The 23,015-nt window shown below is 44.0% G+C and overlaps 1 protein-coding gene across 2 annotated transcripts in view; it reads right to left on the reverse strand.

The window, feature by feature from the left end:
- Positions 1-23,015, reverse strand: part of SLC22A23 (solute carrier family 22 member 23) — a 227,978-nt gene that overhangs the window by 54,387 nt on the left and 150,576 nt on the right. Inside the window, exon 4 of one of the 2 annotated variants that reach the window (XM_077143888.1) lies at positions 6,987-7,155. The exons of the other annotated variant lie outside the window; for it this stretch is intronic. Coding sequence (XP_077000003.1) covers positions 6,987-7,155 — 169 coding nt within the window. The remainder of the gene's footprint in view (positions 1-6,986; positions 7,156-23,015) is intronic. 2 annotated transcript variants of the gene reach the window in all.

Consider the following 23,015-nt stretch of genomic DNA (forward strand, 5'->3'; position numbering starts at 1 on the left):
TCTGAGCTCTTTATGTATGTAAAATCTGGTTGTGCTGGTCTGAAAGGATGCATGTACCCTAGAAAAGCCATGTTTTAATCCTAATCCCATTTTGTAAAGGCAACCGTTTCTTCTAATCCCTATTCAGTACTGTATGTTTGAAATTGTAATTAGATCATCTCCCTGCAGATGTGACTTAGGGAGTCACATCTTGATGTAATCTTGAGTGATCAAGAGTGGCTGCAAAATAGATTAGGTGGAGACTTGTCTCCACCCACTCAGGTGGGTCTTGATTAGTTTACTGGAATCCTATAAAAGAGGAAACATTTTGGAGAATGAGAGAGATTCGGAAAGAGCAAAATGACATAGCCACGAGAAGCAGAGAGTCCATCAGCCAGAGACCTTTGGAAATGAAGAAGGAAACTGCCTCCCAGGGAGCTTTGTGAAGGGAAGCCAGGAGAGAAAGCTAGCAGATGACACCATGTTCGCCACGTGCCATTCCAGATGAGAGAGAAACCCTGACCCTGTTCGCCATGTGCCTTCTCACTTGAGAGAGAAACCCTGAACTTCATCAGCCTTCTTGAACCAAGGTATCTTTCCCTGGATGCTGTTGACTGGACATTTCTATAGACTTGCTTTAATTGGGACATTTTCTTGGCCTTCGAACTGTAAACTAGCAACTTATGAAACTCCCCCTTTTAAAAGCCATTCCGTTTCTGGTATCTTGCATTCTGGCAGCTAGCAAACTAGAACACTGGCCATTTCCTGGAACTTCGGGTATCTGCGTGACACCCGAGACTCAGAGCTAACATTTCACAGCTATGAAAGTCAGTATCACCCCACACAGCAACTGTTAAAAACACTGAAAAAGTGATCAGATTTTAATTAGAGATAGGAATGAAGCTGATCTGGGTAGGACTAAAGTAAATCAGACTAAAGGGTAAAGGAAGATATTGACCATATCTTAAATCCATTTCTGCCCCTGCTATAGTTCACTGTGTCCAGAGTCACTGGCCACCCTCTCCCTCTTCTACATTAAACCTTTGACCTGGCCTTTTCTATCCACCTGGAACACTTTCCCCCACATCTTCTTGTGACATCCTCAGGTCAGGGAGCTCTCAGCTCAAATGTCACCTCCCTAGAGGAACTTCCCTGGTCACCCTACTTGGTACTTTCTACCCCACTGCTGTATTCAATTTTCTTATTTTGCTTGTTATTTGAAAGACTATTATTTGCTCATTTCCAGGTTTGTCATCTGTGGGGTTCTTCCCTGCTCCCCCCACTCCCCATCTCACTGTCACGTACGTCTCAAGTGGGCAGGGGCTTGGCCAGGTATATACACAGCTTCCCAAACACTCAGTATCTGGAATAATATCTGGCACTGGTAAGCACTCAATAAATATTAGTTGAATAAACTTCTCTTTCAAATTGCTCTGCTTTCTAAAGTTCCTGAGATACAAATCCCCCAGTATATGGTATTTGTCTTCATGGTGGTTTCCCATGGCTTTGTGAATTCTGCCTGTGAGCTCATTTTCGGCGAGAATGTTTTTCCCCAGGTGAGACTGAGTGCCTGGTTCCAGGGATGCCTCATGAGGAGGTTTCAGTTTTGACTTTGGGGAGTTGGTTCACTGTGCTTCACCAGCGTTTCCATTAATTTCTGAGCCTTAGAGAGTGGTTGGAATTTGGAACACGTTTCCGTGAGTAGAGCAGACCCTGAGATCTCTCTTTAACACCTTAAGCAGGTGTTAAAACCCTAGCTGCTGAGACCTCTTTCTTGTTCCAATGTCTCAGGGGCTCCGTTCAGAGTCTGCTCCTGCTCAGACCCCTGGCTTTGTAGTCTCTTCAGTCTGCTCCTGAAGGATTTCCCTTCCTTGCATTTGAGCTCAGCATTGTATTTTTTTCAGCATTAGACTTTATCCAACATTCGTGTGTGTGTGGATGGGACTCTATCAGTCTAGCTCATTCGGGTTAATCATCACCAAAGAACCTACATCATGGTGTAGCTAGCTGGGTTTATCATCCTTGTTAAAACAAGGGCTTCCCTGTCTGCTCATTAGGGTTACTCCAAAGTACCAAGAACCCTGCGGTGGTTGGGGGGGAATCCTCTCCGTGTCCACAACAATGACCTTACTTAAGGAAAGTGACTGGCTCAGTATTTTGCAGCTCACATGCTCTCGGGAGTAGACCACTGAAACCAACAACAGAAGCCCTTCAGGATCCGGGGGGTTCCCACCGCAGCAGGTGGGATGAAGGTGGTAATTAGGGGGACGATACAAAAGGGGAAGGTACCTCAATAGCCTGCGAGAGCCAATCATTCCTGCAGGGACTTACAGGGTTAGTAGATAAGGGGTGGGGTGGGGGGTGGAATCATTTCTCTCCACCAATTGCTCATAGCCTGCTTCCATTACTCCCAAACGCTTGTACATACTAAGAGGTAATACAATAACAATAGCGATCACAACAATGAACAGATACTCTTCTGAGCACTTTCTATAAATCAGACATATGCTAAGCACCTTAAATAATAATATTAATTATTATTCTAGCATGTCAGCATATATTTAGTTCTGAGTGTTTCTTGTTCATGAATCCATTGATTCCTTCCAACCCCGTGCTTGACCAGCATTACTTCAAGCAGATGAGCCTGCAGCACAGAGAGGTGAAAGGACTAGCCCAAGGTCACACAGCAGATAATGGGCAGAGCTCCAAATCTGTGCTCTGTAGCTCCATTCCAAACTGCACCCCTGGGATAAGGTCTCTGGTTACCCCTTTTTTACCAAGAGGTGTTCCACTGCTGGTCAAGGTCACACCGCCATGACTGGGGGTGCGGGGTGGCAGTGCTAGACCAGATGGCAGACCAGAGCCCTGACGGCCAGGGCTTCATGCCTTGGACCTCTATGGGCACATGCTTTTCTTTTTTTTTTTTTCTAGGTTTGTGGTTTATGATCACTTCAGCCCAGGGGCCCACCGGAATGGGAGCACACATCTGGCCCCTTTATCTTGCCGACTGGTCCCCAACAACTGGGCACGCAGCTGTGCTGTCTTTGGCTAAGACCCCTGGCTTGACCTAGCCCCAGGAGCCCTGCTGGGACATGCACAACAAGCTCTGGTGCCAGCCAGGGGCAGCAGGTGTGAGATCGGCAAAGCTGGGTAAGTTTGGCAAGGTCATGGGGCCGGGTGGCAGTGGGAGGAGCCCTGGACAGCTCAGGGCTGTGCACGGCTGCCCGCACCTTGGCTAGAGGTGGCATCAAAGAAAAAGTACAGCTTATTTTGCACAGGCCTGACTTGGGGCCAGGCCTAGGAAAGACCAGGGTTGTCTTCCTGGCCCTGGGAATCCTGGTCAGGTGGCTGGACACTCCTTGCCAGAGCTCAAGACTACCAAGGGCAAGGGGGAAAGAGCTGGGGGTGAGGAGTAGGGAGAGGGGCAGAGCAGTTGTAGGAGCAGAGCAGCTCGGCCAAGGCTGACCCCTGACCTTAGAGAGCCTCAGGCACGTGCTTTTGCATATCAAAATCCACCAGAGGCCCTTTGAGCTGTCTAAGTTTATTTTTACCCCATGTTTGACCAGTATTACTTCAAGCAGATGAGCCGGCAGCACAGATAGGTAAAATAACTAACCCAAGGTCACACAGCAAATAATGGACAGAGCTCATTTTTTGTGGTGTGCGTTAAGGAATTTTTTTAGATTTTACAAAGTATTTAAATAAACGGACATTATACCTTGTCTGTCATCAAATGTGAGCACACTTTTAAAATTCAAATTTAAAAAAGGAAATGATAAAGAACCCCTCAGCCATTTCCCATATGTGCCAACCCTGCAGAGCTGGAGGCTGTTTCCTACTGACCCACTGGACACCTGGCAACAGGTGCAGGGGAACCCTCTCTGCCAGCCTTTCCCCTCAGAACCAGAACACGGTGGGAGAGGAAGGGAGGAGAGCCCAGAGTGATGGAAGCATCCCTGTCTGTGCCTGCCCAGGATCCCAGAGCCCAGGGGCCTGCAGAGAGCCTGGTGCCATTGGGTACATTGTAGGTGGGCAGGAAAGGCGGGACAGAGCATGCTGTGTGACCTCAGGCAAGTTCCCTAACCTCTCCGTTCCTCTAGTGCTGTCATCTGTGCTATAGGGTGATGAAGTATGAGGACTAAATGACTTAATATTTGGAAAGCTCTTGCCACCTGTGCGTGGTACAGAGAAAACACCACATAAGCTTTTGTCTGGTCATTGAAGGCCCTTGAATTCCGACACAAGTGAACCCCAGCTATGGGCAGATGCAGCCAGGGAAGGGACAGGAAGGCGTTCTTTAGAAGAAAACAGAAAGAGCTGCTTACTCCCTACTGCTTAGGGAAGTGATTTTGTTCTTTGCTTCTGAACACCTTGTCTTAGGAAGAAGCGCCTCCTGCTGAAATATGCATGGTTTGTGCAGGAGCGGGTGCATGCTGAAGCCACAACACTCCTTCTCCAGGTCAGGAAGGCTCAGGGAGGGCTGGCGAGGTGGCTAGCCAGAGGAGCAGTTTTGTTAGCTGTTGCTGATAAACAGTGTCCCTTGTAGGTGGCCCTTTTTTGCTGGTTCCTGCCATTGCTTATGATATAGTAAGCAAGAATCAAGGTCTTGAGGAAAATGCAACCGCCACGCCCCTTCCCTGCTCTCCATGATTTCTCTCCTGGGAGACTGAACTGGAATGGTGGTGGAGGGCTCAGACCAGCAAGTTCAAGGTAGGGGTGGTGTGCAGGTTTGAATCAGTTGTGTACCCCAGAAAAGCTGTGTCCTTTAATCCTCATTCAGTATTGCTGGGTGGGAGCTTTTTGATCATTTCCATGGAGCTGTAACCCACCCAATAGTGGGTGGTAACTTTTGATTAGATGTTTTCCATGGAGATGTGGCCCCACCCATTGAAGGTGGGGTTGTTTACGGGACCTCTTTAAGAAGGAACCGCTTTGGTAAAAGCTTTAGAGCCAGGAGAGCCACTAGAACTGACAGAACCAAAAGGATGGACAGAGCCCTGGGGAAGCCAGTGAAGATTTCTGGAGAGAAAGCTAGCAGACGTCACCATGTGCCCTTCCAGCTGAGAGAGAAACCCTGAACATCATCGGCCTTCCTGAACTAAGGTATTTTCCCTTGATGCCTTAATTTGGACATTTCCATAGCTTTGCCTTAATTTGGGCATTTAATGGTTATAGAACTATTACCTAGCATCTTAATAAATTCCTCTTTTTAAAAGCGTTCTGTTTCTGATATATTGTACTCCAGCAGCTTACTAACGAGAACAGGTGTTCTCTCCCTCCTGGCACTTGAAAAGAAGGAAGCCCCATTAATAACCCTCTCCGCCTAAGTAAAGACTTAAAGCAATGATGCAATGCAGTGACTTCTTACCAGCAATGTTTTCCATTAGTGACTAAATAATAGGAATATAACGTGGTATGTATGATACATACACTAGTACATTCGTACGACTGGGTAAATGAGGGTGTTGGTAGGAAGGAGTGATGACAGGGAAGGGATGGGTAGAAAAGAGATTTAATTAAAAAACATAAAAAGAATAGAACAATCATTCTTTTCCTAAACATCTCTCCACCCACAGAGCCATGGAGCTCAACCTTGGCTGAACGTGAATCCCCTGAGTAATTTTTAAAAATTCCATTGCCCAGGTCATACATGCTAGACGGATCTGTTCAGTTTTCTTTTTTCCCTAAAGTTGGCAAGTCATAAAACTAAAAGTTACACATGTTGCCGACAGTCATATTAGGCTCATCTAGGGCAAGGATGGACAAATTTTTGTGTAAAAGATCAGAGAGTGAATATTTTTGGCTTTGTGGACCTCGTGGTCTCAGCTGCAACTATTGCATGTTGCAGCAACAGATGATAAATATGTAACTACACGAGCATGGTGGTGTTCCAATAAAACTCTGTTCACAAAAACAGAATGCCGGCCGACTTGGCCCCTGGGGCTGGAGTTTGCCTACCTTTGATCTGGAGAATAAGGGGAGCTTTTCTAAATCGCTTCCTTAACATCTCCATAGTTCCCCCTCCCAACACACGGAAGTCCCTGCCCACTGGCAAACCCACTCATAAAATCTCATGTCGCAATCTCAGGTGGTTCCGTGGTAGAATACTTGCCTTCCATGCGGGAGACCCAGGTTCGACTCCCAACCCATGTACCCCCCCAAAAAAAACTCATGTCAAAATCACCCAGTGGGGTAGGCAGCAGGGAACAGAGGTGGGGCCACAGCAGTGATCCTGGCAGCTGGGTGAAGGGGGCAGGAAGGCTCAGTCTCCCTTTTGTCTACTTTTATAAAAGTATGTTGGAAAATTTCCCTGTATCGAAAGTTTAAAAAATATCCTTGAAGACATCAAGTTGCATGAAATAAGCCAGATACAACAAATATCATATAACATCACTTACAAAATACCCAGAATAAGCAACTTCTGGAAACAGAAAGATCACAGGTTACTGGAGGGAGTTGGGTGGAGAAGGGGAGTTATTGCTTAATTGGTACAAGGTTTCTGCTTGGTGTAACAGAAGAGTTTCAATAGTGGATTGATGATGGTAGCGTGGTATTGCAAATGTACTTAATATCATGGAATTGCACACTTAGAAATGGTTCAAGTGGGAAATTTTATGTTCTACATGTTACCACAATGAAAGTTTTGAAAATAAAATTTAGGAAGAGGAAGAAACCACCCCCCCCCCCCCCCCCCCGTCTTCCCTCACATACATACAAGCAGGCAAATCCATGGTGGAACACACACACACACACACACACACACACACACACACACACTCACTCAAGCAGATCTCATGTGCTTCCATACTGAAAAACACACAAGCAGGGTACAGACCTCACATGTACACACACACAAGCAGAAACCCATGCTGACCCACACATACGCGTGCGCGCACGCACGCACACACACGCGCGCAGGGAAGCCCGGCTGGACCGCCTACCGCCCGGGGCTGCGCTGCACCCCGCCTCCCCCAGGGGGCGCTCCCGGGCGCGGGGCGGGCACTTACGACCAGTAGAGCAGCATGAGCAGGAAGGGGCAGATGATGAGGGCCTGCAGGACCTGCCAGTCGCGGCACAGGGCGGCCAGCCCGGGCATGAGGAACTGGCCCGCCATGGCCACGAAGCTCGCCACCATGGTGATCATGAAGCGCCGGCCGGGGGGGCACAGTTCTATCCCTACAACACAAGACCAACGGAGAGACGTGAGCGCCTGCCGGCCAGCACTGCCCCATCCCGCCCCCTAGAACCGGCACTCTGGTGGCCAGGGGAGCCCTAGGGGCACGTCGGCGCCGCAGCCGTGACCTTTACCACCGGGGTAAGGGAAGCCCTGGGGGTGTCAAGGTCAAGGTCCCGCACAGCTCAAGGTCTCCAGGTAGGTGGGCGGCACAGTAGCACTGCCATTCAGAGCTGCTCAGCTCAGCAAATGGGAAGTCTGCTCCTCCCGCAGACGGAGTACATCACTCCCCGCTCCCACCCCTCTATGCTCTCCTGGGGAGAACTGCACTGTCGTGCAGAGGTCTCCCACTCTGCACAAAGCAACCACATTTCGTCCAAGCCGGTGTCACCCCTTCTCATGCCCATTCTGCTGTCCTTCTTTCCTGAGCCTCTCAACCTCTGGACAGAACGTGGGCAACTTCCACCAGACGCCCCTCTCCCCCCCACTGCACTTCCATCCCTTCTCCTGGCCCCAGAGAACCCTGTGTCTCAGGCAACCTCTGCATAGTGTGAAACCAAGAGAGCCACGTGGAAGCTGAAGCCCATCTCATCCACTTCCCTAAGACAGAAACAAACAGCGAAGCGCACAGATCATATATAGCGATGATCTAACTGGAAAGCGTGTTTCCACATGGGAATTCTATTCCCTGCTGTGGGAGTGGTGCATGTAGTGCATTCCTTTCCCTGTCCCTTTCAGATCACTGCTCCAGGGCAGGGCCACGTCTGATTCATCTTTGCAACTCCCAAACCATTTCCCAAGAACTGCCCGCTAACTGGAAGGAGACCACCTGTTTGCAGGAATTCATTCTCTTAACCGGACCTTGAGTCCAAAGATGGTCACAAAAAATGTAGCACACATGCAACAACCGATAAAGATCTCCTACACAAGTCCCCATAAGTGCCTTAATACTAGAAAAAGCAGCTGGTTTTATGCATCTTCTCCCATAGAGCATATAAATTTATGTGCAGTCCTTCCTTTCTTAATATGCATAATATGCATACTATTGCATAATTAATATGCAATATTCCTGAAAGCTCTCTTTCTGACTTTTTTTTAAAAGTAGAGTGGAAAGGATTCAAACAATAAGAAGGACCCTAAGGAGGGATACTTTCCATGCCTTTGTATCTGGAGTCTGGTCCGAAGGTGGGCTTTGTAGGTTGGTCGCTATATATCCGAGAGTAGTGCTCAGTTAAGAGGGCAGAGGGCAGTGAAGGGAGCAGAGAGAGATGCTGACTTGACTACAAAGATGACTTTAGCTCCCACAAGGATAGGGCACACTGCCAGCCAGTACCTGCACCAACTCATCTGCAGGGGGAAAAATAACGTAATCAAAAGTTTCCATTCCTGTTCTACCACAAACAAACAGATCATCCCCATTGCTATCCGCAAGCAGGAGAGAAACAGTAGCCTTGCTGAATCTAGCTTATAAAAGCTTTTTGCCATTTAATTAGGAACTCAGGATTAAATAGCTGCTCCTGCCTATTTCCTGCAATGCTGCTTCTTTCAAGGCCACAGGCCAGGGTCTCTTAAAAATGACTTCCTGGAAGGCCCTGGGTTCACCCCTGATCTGGCATTTCTGCTCTTAAAAATAATAAAGAGAACAGAGTGTTTTGGGTTTTTTTGTTTGTTTGTATTTAAAAAAGGCTTTACAATTGGGGCCATGGTGTCTCAGCAGGCAAAGTTCTTGCCTGCCATGCCAGAGACCTGGGTTCGATTCCTGATGCCTGCCCATGCAAAAAAAGAAAAAAAAAATTAAATATATATATATATATATATAAGGCTACAATTGCTTGTTCTAATTTGTACTTATTAAGGACCAGCAATAGATTTGCTGCTATGGAAACCAGAAATGCCTTGGCCAGGGTTAGGTTCAGGTTCTAGAGGATCCAGTTGGGCATCAGATAAGAAGATTCAGCCTTGGCTACCCAGGTAACTTTTCAACACAGCCAGAGAGAGAAGGGCTGCATGCCACCTGTCTGCTGGGATGACAGACTTTGGCTTTTCTCTGCACAACCTCTCTCTTTAATTGAGCAATACCATTAGCATGCAAATGTTTGCCACTTCAGCCCCACCCCCCTTTGAGATATCTCACCCCACCAACAAGATTTGCACAAGATCATGCAAATGATTCCAAGGCAATTTCCCAGAGCAGGCCTTGGCTTGCAGATGACAAAGTAAGCTAGTCCCTTGATGGGCAAAACGTCCTGCAGTCTGACATCTCTCTCTCCTTGCTGCAAACGGGCTGCCATGACTGGCAGATATATTAGGACTGCCAGTGTGATAATGATTACACTGTCCTCGCTTGTCTTCTCTGAGGTCCTGCATACAACATCCACGGTCTTGCAGCTTCTTGCTACCCAAAGTGGGGACCAGGAGCATTGGGTCACCTGGGAACTTGTCAGGAAAGCAGAATCTCAGACCCCATTCTGACTCACAGAATCAGCGCCTGCATTTTCACAAGATCCCCAGGTGACTCATAGAAAAGCACGAGCTGCATTTCCCCAAAACCTGAGCACATGCAGAGTAGGCAAAATGTCTTTGCTTCTCCGACCTGCATCTCCCAACTTGTGACCTCTCCAGTCCTGTTTTTGCTGGGAAGCCTAGCAGACATGATACTTTAATGCACCAGGTAGAAAAACATAGCATATTCAAAAGATAGGTGGTATTTTAGTATTCCTGCCGGGTCAGTGGAAAAACACAGCAGTTTGATGCAGAGGCCCAGGGGTGACCACTTGCCTTGCAGCACCAGAAATTTTTTCTGCTTGAATCCAACTATATTCTGAAGGTGGCTATAAAGATTTTTTTTTTGAAGCAATTACTGAAGAACCGCAGGCAGTTCAGGCTTAGCCATTAATAACATGCTCCTTTTGGATGATGAGATATCAGTTTTTCTGAAGTAGGAGAGATGAGAAAATACATTAGAATACTAAAGCCTTAAGCACTGGCACCGGTTAGGATGGCAAGTGAAGGGCAGGTGGGACATTTGTGCCTGCGAGGGGATGCTTCCCAGGTCTGCAAATAGGAGTAGTTGATGACGTGGCTCACGCACCTTGGAGAGGTTAAAGCCAATTGGCCAGATCCCTGGCCTTGACCCTGAAAGGCAGGGAACTTGCCAACAGCAGATAATAGTGCCCTCAATGCCAATGGCCATCAGGGCCAGCCCTAGTGCATGGACTATGCCACACAGCCTGCACCCCCTGGGAGAAACTCATAGCCGTGAGCTGTATCCTGGCGTCATCTTTGCCAATGGGGCCAACATGCAAATTAGTTTAGATTTCCACTTATAGGCAGCCAGACACTCCTGATTGTGTAAAACAATTTAGGGTCACCATAAATTATCATGAAGGGGGTGGTGGTGCAAGGGTAGTTTAGTGGTAGAATTCTTGCCTGCCGTGCAGGAGACCCAGTTTCCAGTCCCAGTCCATGCACCTTCCAAAAAACAAACAAAGAAGCAAAACAAACAAACAAAATTCAACAAATGGTGCTGCAATAATGGGATACTCACATGGAAAAATAATGAAATGTGACCCCACTATAAAACATTAAAAAAAAATTATCATGGGGGATGCACCAAAGATTCAAACATAAAAATATCCGGTGTGTGGCATGCAGTGATTTCATGGCTGTGGTTAAGAGCAATAGACTTTGGAGTGGCTGGGTTTGAATCCTGCCCCTGGTACTTAGAAGTGCGTGACCTAGTTAAGCTATTTTTCAGAGCTTGGTTTCATCATCTGTAGAACAGGGAGTTGTGAGCATTAAAAACGTACACAGTGCCAAACCTAGCAGGTATTATGTGCTAGCATTTATAAGCAATGGAAATATTCTCGCCCTTACTATATAATCATGATAATATTATTATTATAATATGTGATTATTGCTGAGTCACTCTTTTGGTCTCATTTGAACTCCTCATCAATCACTTGATCCAATGAATTTCAGAATGGGACTGAGATTTGTCCCAAAAGACAGAAAAGACAGTGACGATGCACATGTTTTTTTTTCCCTCCATTTACTTTATTTCATGATCATTCTCTCAGACCTAGAAATGATCCATCAATTACAAAGCAGAACTAAGGGAATCCCCAAAAACCACATCAAAAATTCCTGCTGTTAAGATCACTTTTCCCCAAGCAGCTTAATGAAGAAGAAATTAACAGCTACTCTCAAAGGAAAGCTTTACTTTGTGGATAAGCAGAGAAATCACTGAAGGTTATGAGAATTAACTGACACATAATTAATACTCTGTGGAGGCACTTGGCCTGTACTTAAGTGGGGACCCACTTCCTGGGGTACAGGGACAGTCCAGGCTGGTTGGTGAGTCTGTGTGAGACACGGGCAAGCAGGAGATGTTGGGAGCCAGAAGGCCCTTTTGACCTTTTGGGAGGTTGCAGCTATGAGAAGATTTGCTTTTCAGAAGTTTTCAGAGTCTTACAAATTTCCTGGAGGAAAAATAAGTGGTGCCATCTGGATGGGTCACCTTTAGGGAAAGAGAGGAGGGACACCGAGGGAGGCAAGATTTGCAAGCTTAGTTTTCATCAGCCCTCCAATGCCATTCCTCGGAAGGAGGTTGCGACAGCGTGTCTATAGGTCAGTGACTGGACTACTGACCCCAGTTTTCCAAACAAACACAACCAAGGGTTGCTGTGGAGGTATTCTGTGGGTGTGATTCAAGTCCACAATTGCTTTACAGAAGGCAGATTATCCTCAATCATTTGGACGGGCTTGGTCTAATCAGCTGAAAGGACTTTGGGACAAAGCAGAGGCTTCCTTAGAAGAAATCCCACGTAGATGGCAGCTTCAGCCAATGCCAAGATGTCCAGCCTGCCCTATGGATTTAGGGCTTGTCAGTTCCTCCCAAGATACCTTTTAGTATATACCTGCTCTTGGTTGTATTTCTGTGGTTGAACTGTGGCTGATACAGAGGTCCACAAGGCCCCTGGCCTCAAAGCTCCGGCTTACACAGGAGACCTGTCTCAGATGAACCCCTGCCTGCTCTTCCTGCAGTGCTGCCATTAAGAGACCATTTCCTCTTGTTGCACCCAATTTCTGTGTTGCTTCCCAAGCCAGCCTGGAGCAGGTACTACAGCCTCATAGGACAGTGCCTAGCTTGGTGGCATCACCATCAGAACACATGAAAGTAGCAGGTGTCAGACTGTCCTTTCGTGTTAGTATATGTAGATGGCCTTAGGATGGGTCTCCCCAGATTGAACAACAAAACTGCACTGAAAACAGATGAGAACATGCAAGCAGGCATTCAAGGGCAGAGAGGACGCCAGACAGAGAGAGGATAACGCTGCAAAATTAGGGGTGCGAGATTAAAGAACTAAACTTCAGAGTTCAGAAATGACCTAGGAAATTCTGCAATCCTCAGAAAAAGATACCTCATAAAGGGTTTTATCTTTGTTTGGGGAGCAAGAAGCTAGGGGAGAGTGTTGGGTCTCGCTGGCTGCCTCCTCACCACAATCCTGGGAAAGGAGAGAGGGAGGGAACAAAACAGCTCTCCAAGGCCTCTTCCAGCTGAGACTCCAAAATTCTCCACAACAGTACTGGGCTTCCTGAACCACCATGAGGTTTTATATGAAGATGGGCCTAATTTCAAAGATTCTCCAAATTTCAAACATGCAAGCATTGGCATCAGAACAGGGCTAGTTGAAACTGGCCACGTGGTCTGAGTGAAAAGCTTGGTGGCTGCAGTGCCCAAGGTATTGTCCCCATCCCTGAACTCCAGCTCCATGGTGACCTCTGAACCTGGAGCCCACATGGCCTTGGCAAACTCAGTGGGCTGGCAGTGGATCCCTCCGGGGGTGCTTTGGCTATCTGGGAAAAGCTGAAGCCTTGTGAAGGTGCTACAAAGGAAGCCAGGTGACTGCTACAGAGGAAAACATGGTTCATGTGGGAAATACTTCTGAGCACGGCCACACTGAACCTCAACATATATCAGCTTTTTGGCTAAGACCACTGGCTCCATTTTCCCATTTATTCACTCCTTGGTCACCTACCTTTAACCTGATGGTTTTTTTTTTTTTACATGGGCAGGCACCGGGAACTGAACCCAGGTTTCAGCATGGTAGGCGAGAACTCTGCCACTGAGCCACCGTGGCCCGCCCTGGCCCGATGGGTTTTTAAAGCCTACTGTTTTGCTAGCATTTTATGCAGAATAATACATTAGGAATTCTTTTCTTATGCAACTTAATTTAAATATATACCGTTTGTATACAACATAGTCTATTGTTGATACCTGCGCTCCGGGCAATAGCAGGCCTCACTTCATTTGCAGCTCATAATCCCTTAGCAAACTGTTGTATTTTTGGATAACAATTTGCTCCATGTATTAAGATCCTTATACATAAGCATCTAGGGAAGAAGTCCTGGGTGAAATACAAAATTCTGGAGGCTTTAATTGTCAGAACTTATCTTTGTCTTTAAGGACTAAAGTCCTTCCTCAGAGAATGAAATTTCAACATTCTCCTATCCGCAACTCAAATACACACACAGCACAAGCACACACCTCTAACTAACTGCTCACTGGATTTGGTAATTATAATTAAAAACAAATACCCTTGGGACTTCCGTGAAGAAGGCCGACTCGAGTAGCTTGCTATCAGCTCTGATCCAAGGAAAAGTTAGAGAAGGGAGAGGGGTGCGACTGAGGGGGCAATTCAGGAGTGCAGCTGACCTGGGAGAGCCTTCTGCACCACATGCAGCAGCCCTGGTTGCAGAGGCTGAGGATCTGAGAGGCAGAGAGCTGGAGCCTGGCATGGAGCCACAGAGCCTGCGGGAGCGTACAGACAGGAGCGCAGAACTAGGAAGTAAGCCAGGCCATCTTCCTTGGGCACACTGCCCTCACCAGTGCAGTCCTATGACCGGCGACTCACCCCACACCCCACACCCCACACCCCATGCATCTGAAGCCTATCACCCTCTCCCATTCCCCGTGCTCCAGGTACCCCCACCCCACCAGCCCCCAGTACACGTCCCTGCCCCCCACCCCCACCCCAAGTGCAGCCCAACCTACCTCTCCCGCACCCCTCCCGGGCACTACCTTCCTCTCCCTGTTCTCTGCAGGCTGTTGCCAGCACATAAATGTTGCAGGCCCTAACTCCATACCCAGGCTACCCCTGCCCCCTACTCATAGTGTCCCACAGCCTCCTCCAGCCCTCCCTGGACTTAGCACATCCCTTTATGGCACTCCCAGGCCCACACATGGGCACAGGGCCCCCAATCACATCATTCAGCTCTGGGAACTGCACTTTATAGCAGTCCTACAACTGTGCATGCACACAGCCCTCAGCCACACTTCCCAGCTCTGAGAAAGTGATAACCTGCACAGCTAGGTAATATCTGCCCACAATCCATGAAGGCGTAATGCTGACCTGCGTCCACAGCTCTTCATGTGCACACAAAGGGCCCTGTGCCTTAGAGCAGCACACACCAGGGTTACAATGTGCAAACCGGTACACCCACAGAGCTACATCCTCCCTGGCCACTTGGCGCCCACGTTCACAAGCATCAGCATAACATCCCCAACCTAAGCCCATACCTGCCCTGAAACAAATCACCACACTGAGTTCTCCACCCCATGCCCTGCTCCCTGCTGTATAACCATCCTGCAAACACAAGACGTTAGACTACTGAAGGAAATCAACTCCCAAAGTAAATCAATCAAGATATTTAGATGCCATGAAGACAGCAGAAGATCACTAAGCATATCACAATGCAGACAGATATAGCCCTGTCTAATAATTAAAACACCAGAGGAGACACAGATGTTGGAACAACTAATCAAAGATGTTTATACAACTCTACTTAATAAAATAAGTGGGAAAGGAAATGACATAAAGGAGATCAAGAAGACAATAGAAGAGAACAAAGAGGAATTTGAAAGAATAAATAAAAAATGGTAGAAGTCACAGAGATTAAGGACTCTGTTGACCAAATAAAAAGCATACTAGAGGCACACAACACCAGATTTGAAGAGACAGAAGAAAGAATATGTGATATAGAAGACAGGATAATTGACTTCAAAGACTCAAAACACCAAATGTCAAGAAAAAAAAAACTGATGGGAACTCGGAAATGATAGACAAAACAAAGCACACAAATATGAGAATCATTGGTGTTCTAAAAGGAGAAGAGAGGGGTTAAGGGCTAGGAGAAGTAGTCGAGGATATAATGGGAGAAAACTCCCCAACCCTCATAAAGGACATAAATATACAAGTCAAAGAAGCCCAAAGAACTCCAAACAGAATAAATCCAAATAGGCCTTCCCCAAGGCACACACTAATCAGTCTGTCAAATGTTGAAGAGAAGCAGCAAATCCTGAAAGAAGCAAGAGAAAAAAAATCTACTACATATAAGGGAAACCAAATAAGACTGAGTTCAGACTACTCAACTACCACTCTGGAGGCAAGAAGGCAGTGGTATGGTATATTCAAGATCCTGAAAGAGAAAGAATTGAAGCCAAGAATTCTGTACCTAGTCAAATTGTTCTTCAAAATTGAGGGAGAGATTAAAGTTTTCACAAACAAAGAAGTCCTGAAAGAATTTGTCAACAAGAGACTGGCCCTACAAGAAATGCTAAAAGGAGTTCTGCGAGCTGAAAAAAAAAAAAAGACAGGAGAGGGAGGTCTGGTCTGGAGGAGGGCACAGAATTGAAGAGCACCACTAAGGGGAATTTAAAGAATACAAAGAGAAAGAAGGAAAAGAATATATAGATCTGACAAGTAAAATAAAAAAGGTAAGATGGTGGAATCAAGAAATGCCTTTTCAGTAATAACATTGAATGTTAACGGACTAAACTTACCAATTAAAAGATACAGATTGGGAGAATGGATTAAGAAACATAAGCCAGCTATATGCTGCTTACAAGAGACTCATCTTAGACACAAGGATACAAATAGATTGAAAGTGAAAGGATGGAAAAAGATCTTCCACTCAAGTTGTAACCAAAAGAAAGCAGGAGTAACCATACTAATACTGGACAAAATAGACTTTAAATGTAAAGACATCATAACAGACAAAGAAGGATACTATGTACTAATTAAAGGGTCAGTTCACCAAGAACAATCATAAATGTTTATGATCCCAATCAAGGAGCTCCAAAGTACATGAGACAGACATTGGCAAAACTAAAGGGAGTGGTAGATGTTTCAACAATAATAGTAGAAGACTTTAATACACCACTCTCCTCTATAGACAGAACAACCAGACAGAAGATCAACAAGGAAATAGAGAAGTTAAATAACTTGATAAATGAATTAGACCTAACAGACATATATAGGTCATTGTACCCCAAAGCACAAGGTTATACATTGTTCTCTAGTGCTCATGGAACATTCTCCAGGATAGATCATATTCTGGGGCACAAAACAGGTCTTCATAAATTTAAAAACACTGAAATTCAAAGTACTTCCTCTGATCACAATGGGATGAAGCTGTATCTCAATAACCACCAAAAAATGAGAACACTCACAAATATATGGATATTAAATAACACACTCTTAAAAAAACAGTGGGTCAAAGAAGAAATTGCTATAGAAATCAGTAGCTATCTGGAGATGAATGAAAATGAGAATACAACCTATCAGAACTCATGGGATATGGCAAAGGCTGTGCTGAGAGGGAAATTTATTGCCTTAAATAACTATATTAAAAAACGAGAAAGAGTAAAAATCGAGGACTTAACAGCAAACTTGGAGGAACTCAAGAAAGAACAGCAAACTAACCTGAAAGCAAATAAGAAAATAGAAATAACAAAAACTAAAGCAGGGATAAATGAATGGGAGAACAAAAGAACCACAGAAAAAATCAATAAAACCAAAAGTTGGTTATTTAAGAAAATTAGTAAAATTGATGGGTCACTAGCAAGACTGACAAAGAAAAAAAGATAGAGGATGCAAATAAAATTAGAAATGAGAAGGGTTGTGTGACCACAGAGCCTGAAGAAATAAAATAAATCATAGCAGGATACTATGAACAACTATACGCCAACAAACTAGACAACTTAAATGAAATGGACAAATTCCTGGAGACACACAAACAAACTACACTGATTCAGGAAAAAATAGAAGATCTCAACAAACCAGTTACAAGTAAAGAGATTCAATCAGTCATCAAAAATCTCCTTACAGAGCAAAGCCGAGGGCCAGATGGCTTCACAGGGGAATTTTATCAAACATTCTAGAAAGAACTAACACCAATCCTGTTCAAACTTTTCAAAAAAATTGAGGAAAAAGGAACTCTACCTAACTCATTTTATGAAGCTAATATCATTTTAATACCAAAACTGGGTAAAGATGCTACAAGAAAGGAAAACTACAGGCCAATCTCCCTAATGAACATAGATGTAAAAATTCTCAATAAACTATTAGTATATCAAATCCAACAGCACATTAAAGAATTATACCACATGACCAAGTGGGATTTATACCAGGAATGCAAGGATGGCTCAACACAAGAAAATCAATTAATGGATTATAGCACATTAACAAATCAAAAGGGAAAAAATCACATGATCATCTCGATTGAGGCTGAAAAAGCATTTGAAAAGATTCAGCATTTTTTTCTGATTAAAAAAAACACTCCAAAAGATAGGAATCAAAGGTAACTACCTCAATATGATAAGGAAATAAATGAAAAACCGATAGCTAGCATTGTATTCAATGGAGAGACACTGAAAGCCTTCCCACTAAGATCAGATACAAGATAAGGATGCCCACTGTCACCACTATTAGTCAACATTGTGTTAGAGGTTCTAGCTAGGGCAATCAGGCAAGACAAAGAAAGAAAAGGCACCCAAACTGGAAAGAAAGAAGTAAAACTCTCATTATTTGCAGATGATATGATACTACACTTGGAAGACCCTGAGAAAGCTACAGCAAACTTACTCGAGCTAATAAATTCAGCAAGGTGGCACGATATTAAATTAATGTGCAAAAATCAGTAATATTTCTGTACACAAGCAATGACCTAGCTGAGAGTCAATTAGGGAAAAAAATTACATTCAAAATAGTAACTAAAAGAATCAGATACTTAGGAATGAACTTAACTAGGGATGTGAAGGAATTGTACACAGGAAACTACATAACATTGCTAAAAGAAATCAAAGGAGATCTAAGTAGGTGGAAAGACATTCCCTGCTCATGGATAAGAAGGCTAAATATAGTTAAGATGTCAATTCTCCCTAAGTTGATCTACAGAGTCAACACAGTACCAATCAAAATTCCAACAACGTACTTTGAAGATTTGGAAAAGCTAACTACCAAATTCATCTGGAAGGGAAAGAGACCCCGAATAGCTAAAAGCATCCTAAGAAAGAACAAAGTGGGAGGATTAACACTCCCTGACTTTATAACCTATTATAAAGCCACAGTGGTCAAAACAGCATGGTACTGGCACAAAGACAGAAGTACTGACCAATGGAATTGAATCGAGAGTGCAGAAGTAGACCACCAAATCTATGGTCAACTGATTTTTGATAAGCTGTCAAATCCTCTGAACTGGGACAAAATAGTCTTTTCAATAATTGGGCATGGAAGAACTGGATGTCAATAGCCAAGAGAATGAAAGAGGTTCCCTGTCTTACACCCTACACAAAAATTAACTCCAAGTGGATCAAACACCTAAATATAAGAACTAGAACCATAAAGCTTCTAGAAGAAAATGTAGGGAGACATCTTCAAGACCTAGTAATAGGAGGTAGTTTCCTAAACTTTACATCCAAAGCATAAGTAGCAAAAGAAAAAATAGATAAATGGGAACTCCTCAATATCAAATGCTCCTGCACCTCAAAAGACTGTCAAAAAGGTGAAGAGGCAGCAACTTAATGGGAGAAAATATTTGGAAATCACATATCAGAAAAAGGCTTGATTTCCTGTATATACAAAGAAATCATACAACTCAACAACAAAAGAACAAACAACCCAATTATAAAATGGGCTAAAGACATGAAGAGGCATTTTTCAGAAAAATACAGATGGCTCAAAAGCACATGAACAGATGTTCATTTTCACTGGGTATAAGGGAAATGCAGATCAAGACTACAATGAGATACCACCTCACACCTATAAGAATGGCCGTTATTAAACAAACAGGAAACTATAAATGTTGGAGAGGATGTGGAGAAACTGGGGCACTTATGCACTGCTGATGGGAATATATAATGGTGCAGCCACTATGGAAGACTGTTTGGGGTTCCTTAGAAAACTAAGTATCGACTTGCCCTATGATCCAGCAATAGCACTACTTGGTATATACCCAGAGGAGCTGAAAGCAACAACACAAACAGATATTTGCACACTGATGTTCATAGCAGCATAATTCACAATCGCCAAAAGATGGAAACACATCAAACGCCCATCAACAGACGAGTGGATCAACAAAATGTGGTATATATATATATACGATGGAATATTATGCAGCAGTAAGACAAAATGATGTCCTAAAGCACATGACAAGATGGATGAGCCTTGAGGACATAATGCTGAGTGAACTTAGCCAGACACAAAAGGACAGATAATGTATGATTCCACTTTTATGACCAGCATAAAGGTATAATCAGAGGCTTATAATACAGAAGACAGTGGACTTAGAGATACACAGAAACTAATGGGTGAACCATTAGCTAATGAGGTTGAACTCCAATGTAAGGGAATAGATAGGAATGAAGGTGATTCTCTAGTGGGTCTATAAGAAATATTACCATTTTGAAGATGAACAAGATTGAAAGGGGTTGTATAGACTTACATGTCCCACTGACTCACACTAGAAATATGAATGAGTTCTCAAGAATTACTTCAAAGATATGATTCTTGCATAAGGAGTGCTTAAGTCCAGGGTACAGGGGGAAAACTGCTCTTGCATGCTATGAGCTATGTTCAAAAGGAAACCATCAGCACTACCACAGTAACAGCAGAGGTAAATAATAGTGTGTAGGACAAGAGTTAAGAGGAGGTTTAGATTTCCTATTTGGTGGGGGTGTGTTTATTGGTTTTCTGTCTCTTGAGAACAATGAAATTATCTAAAATTGAGAATGTTGATGGACTGTGGACTTTGGGCCCTATACATGATGCCGAATGAATGCAGGTGGCTGAGGGATGCACTGACGGAGAAGTAGAATGGCGAACAATGGGGTATACTTATGAATGAAGGTTGTTCTGCTACAAAAAGGAACAGTGTCCTGAGGCATGCAACAATGTGAATGAACATGTGGGACCTTTGGTGAGACAAAATAAGCCAGAAACAAAAGAACAACAATGGTATGGTCACCGTTAGAAAATGTTTATAAGAAAACAGTAGCCTAGATTATAAGCTTTTAGAGCAGAGACATTAAGTCCAAATTGGTGATTATTATTCATGGATTTTGAGAGACTGTTTTATATATATAACCTGATATTTTGAGATAAGCATAAAGCCGAACAGGTTGGGGTTAAAGTAATTCAGAATGTAGGGGTAAGGAAGACAGTGTCTATATTTTAGAACTACTCATACTCTTTGAGACACATGGAAGAAAGGCTTATTTGATCTGGAACTGAAATTTTCTGTAATGCATAATCTAATTCAACCTATCTGTATAGCTCATTTGAACAACTGAAACACAGGAAGCACAGAATAAGAAAGAGGTCCTATAATCCTGTATAGATTATTGTAATGCCTGGATAAATCTTAGAGTATATTAAGCAGATAATAGAAAAGTATTGGCGAAGTCGCCTGAGGGAAGGGAGAAAGACCATAGAACTATTAAATGTTACCATCAGGGAATCCCTTGATACTGTGTCAAACTTTAGGGACACTCAAATCAATAGGCCATGCCCTTGATCATGAGGCTTACTCTTGTGAAGCTTATGTAGTCAGCAGAGAGGCCTGGACTACCTATAGGCATGCCTGAGTTACTTCTGGAGGACCTCTGTTATTGCTCAGATGTGGCCTCACTCTCTCTAAGCCCAACTCTGCAAGTGAAATCATTGCCTTCCCCACTACGTGGGACATGATATTCAGGGGTGAAAGTCTCCCTGGTGACGTGGGACAGGACTCCCAGGGATGAGTCTGGACCTGGCACCATGGGATCAACAACTACATCCTGACCAAATGGGGGGAAAGAAGTGTAACTAATAAAGCATCAGTGGCAGAGACAATTCAAATAGGGTCGAGAGGCTACTCTGGAGGTTGCTCTTATGCAAGCTTCAGAGAGACCTTGCTACCTATCATAATCTGTCAATTCCCAACCAGGACCATTCCAGCCAATCCTAAAGAGCATCTAGGGCAATATATAAGATTCCACAAGGGTTCCATGCACTAGAGTAACTTTCCAGATGGGTCTCTGGTCCAGATAAGTCCTGAAACCTAACCCAGCCTTTCCAGAACATCAGATAGTTCCATCTCCCTACCCCATATTAGTGACAGACCCCTTTAATATAAAAAATTTAGAACTGTCATAGTGCAAACAACCCCAAAGAGAGGTATGGAAAGATCAAAGGTGATGGTGGAACTATACATAGAAGATAGGACTTAACAAATGAATATGAATGCTGAATCCTTAAATTGATATTTCTTTCAGTCTCCATTGTTTTAGAGCAGCTAGAAGTAAGAACCTAAAATTGTGAAATTGCAACCCATGTCAAACTTGAAATACATTCTATAACTAATTGTAGTGCTGTGCTTTGAAATTTATACTTTTTTTTGTATATGTGCTATTGTTCACAAGAAAAGAAGGGAAAAAATAGTCGATTGTGGTGATAAAAAAGGATTTAAGCCTGCTAGCCTCCTATATTCTGGAGCAGCTAGAAGGAAAAATATGAGAGGATTATATGGTAGCCCATGACAAACTCTGGGAGCTATCCTATAACCACTTGTGGAAGAGTGCTTTGAAAACTATTGCTTTTTTATTTCTTTCCTTTATGCATATGTTTTACTATACAATAAAAAAAGTTAAAAAAAAAGTTACATATAGACCTAAAAAAAAAAACACCCTTGGAACTGGCCTATTAAAAAAATGTTCCATTCCACTATAATATATAAGTGAATAAAATACAACCCTATTCTTTTTAAAATTTATTTATTTCCCTTACTCTTTCTAAAATGCATTAAAAAAACCTGCATGTATGCTTGGAGAAGCAGGGTGGAAGTACATCTTTTCTTGGGATTGCTAAGTGTTCTAAAATGAGTCTACAGGGTTTTCTTTGGGAGGGGTTGAGGTTGGCTGGTAATAGCTATGGAATATATTAAATTAACTGACAATATTTCGTCCAGAGACTTAGGTATTCCCAGAATGGGTGTGTCCTGTAGGGTACAGCCCAAGAGCAGGGACGGCCCCCGGAGGAGGGGGTTGAAGTCTTTTTGTGTGGACTGACTCAGCCCCTTTGTGCTTCTGCTTCCTTGTTTTTAAAGCACATAATACTCGTACCTATAATAATCTCACTCATGGCGGCCGTAAGAAAATAGCAGCATAAAATCTTAGAACAGCGTCGAGTCCGTACCTCTTCTCTCTCGAAGCCTTCTTACTTACTTTGTTCCCACAGAGCTGCTAGCCCGTGGAAGCTGCTGCTGACCAAGGCGGGAACTCCAGGTAATTAGTTCTTATACGTGGGCCCTAAACTATCTTGTTTTAAGCAAATCTTGGTCAAAACGGACTAAAATGATACAATGCACTAGTCCCATGTGCTTGAATCCTAACTTTTTAAAAAACATATCTCCTTACATATATGTATTTCTGTATCTATAAATGCACGCACAGAGAGGCAGATATGTGATACGCATTTCATAGGGAATTTTGTTCACAACTCTTTTTTGGGGGGTGGGGTGGGGGGTGCATAGACCAAGAACA

Source organism: Tamandua tetradactyla, chromosome 25 (genome assembly GCF_023851605.1).
Source record: "Tamandua tetradactyla isolate mTamTet1 chromosome 25, mTamTet1.pri, whole genome shotgun sequence".
Classification (NCBI taxonomy): domain Eukaryota; kingdom Metazoa; phylum Chordata; class Mammalia; order Pilosa; family Myrmecophagidae; genus Tamandua; species Tamandua tetradactyla.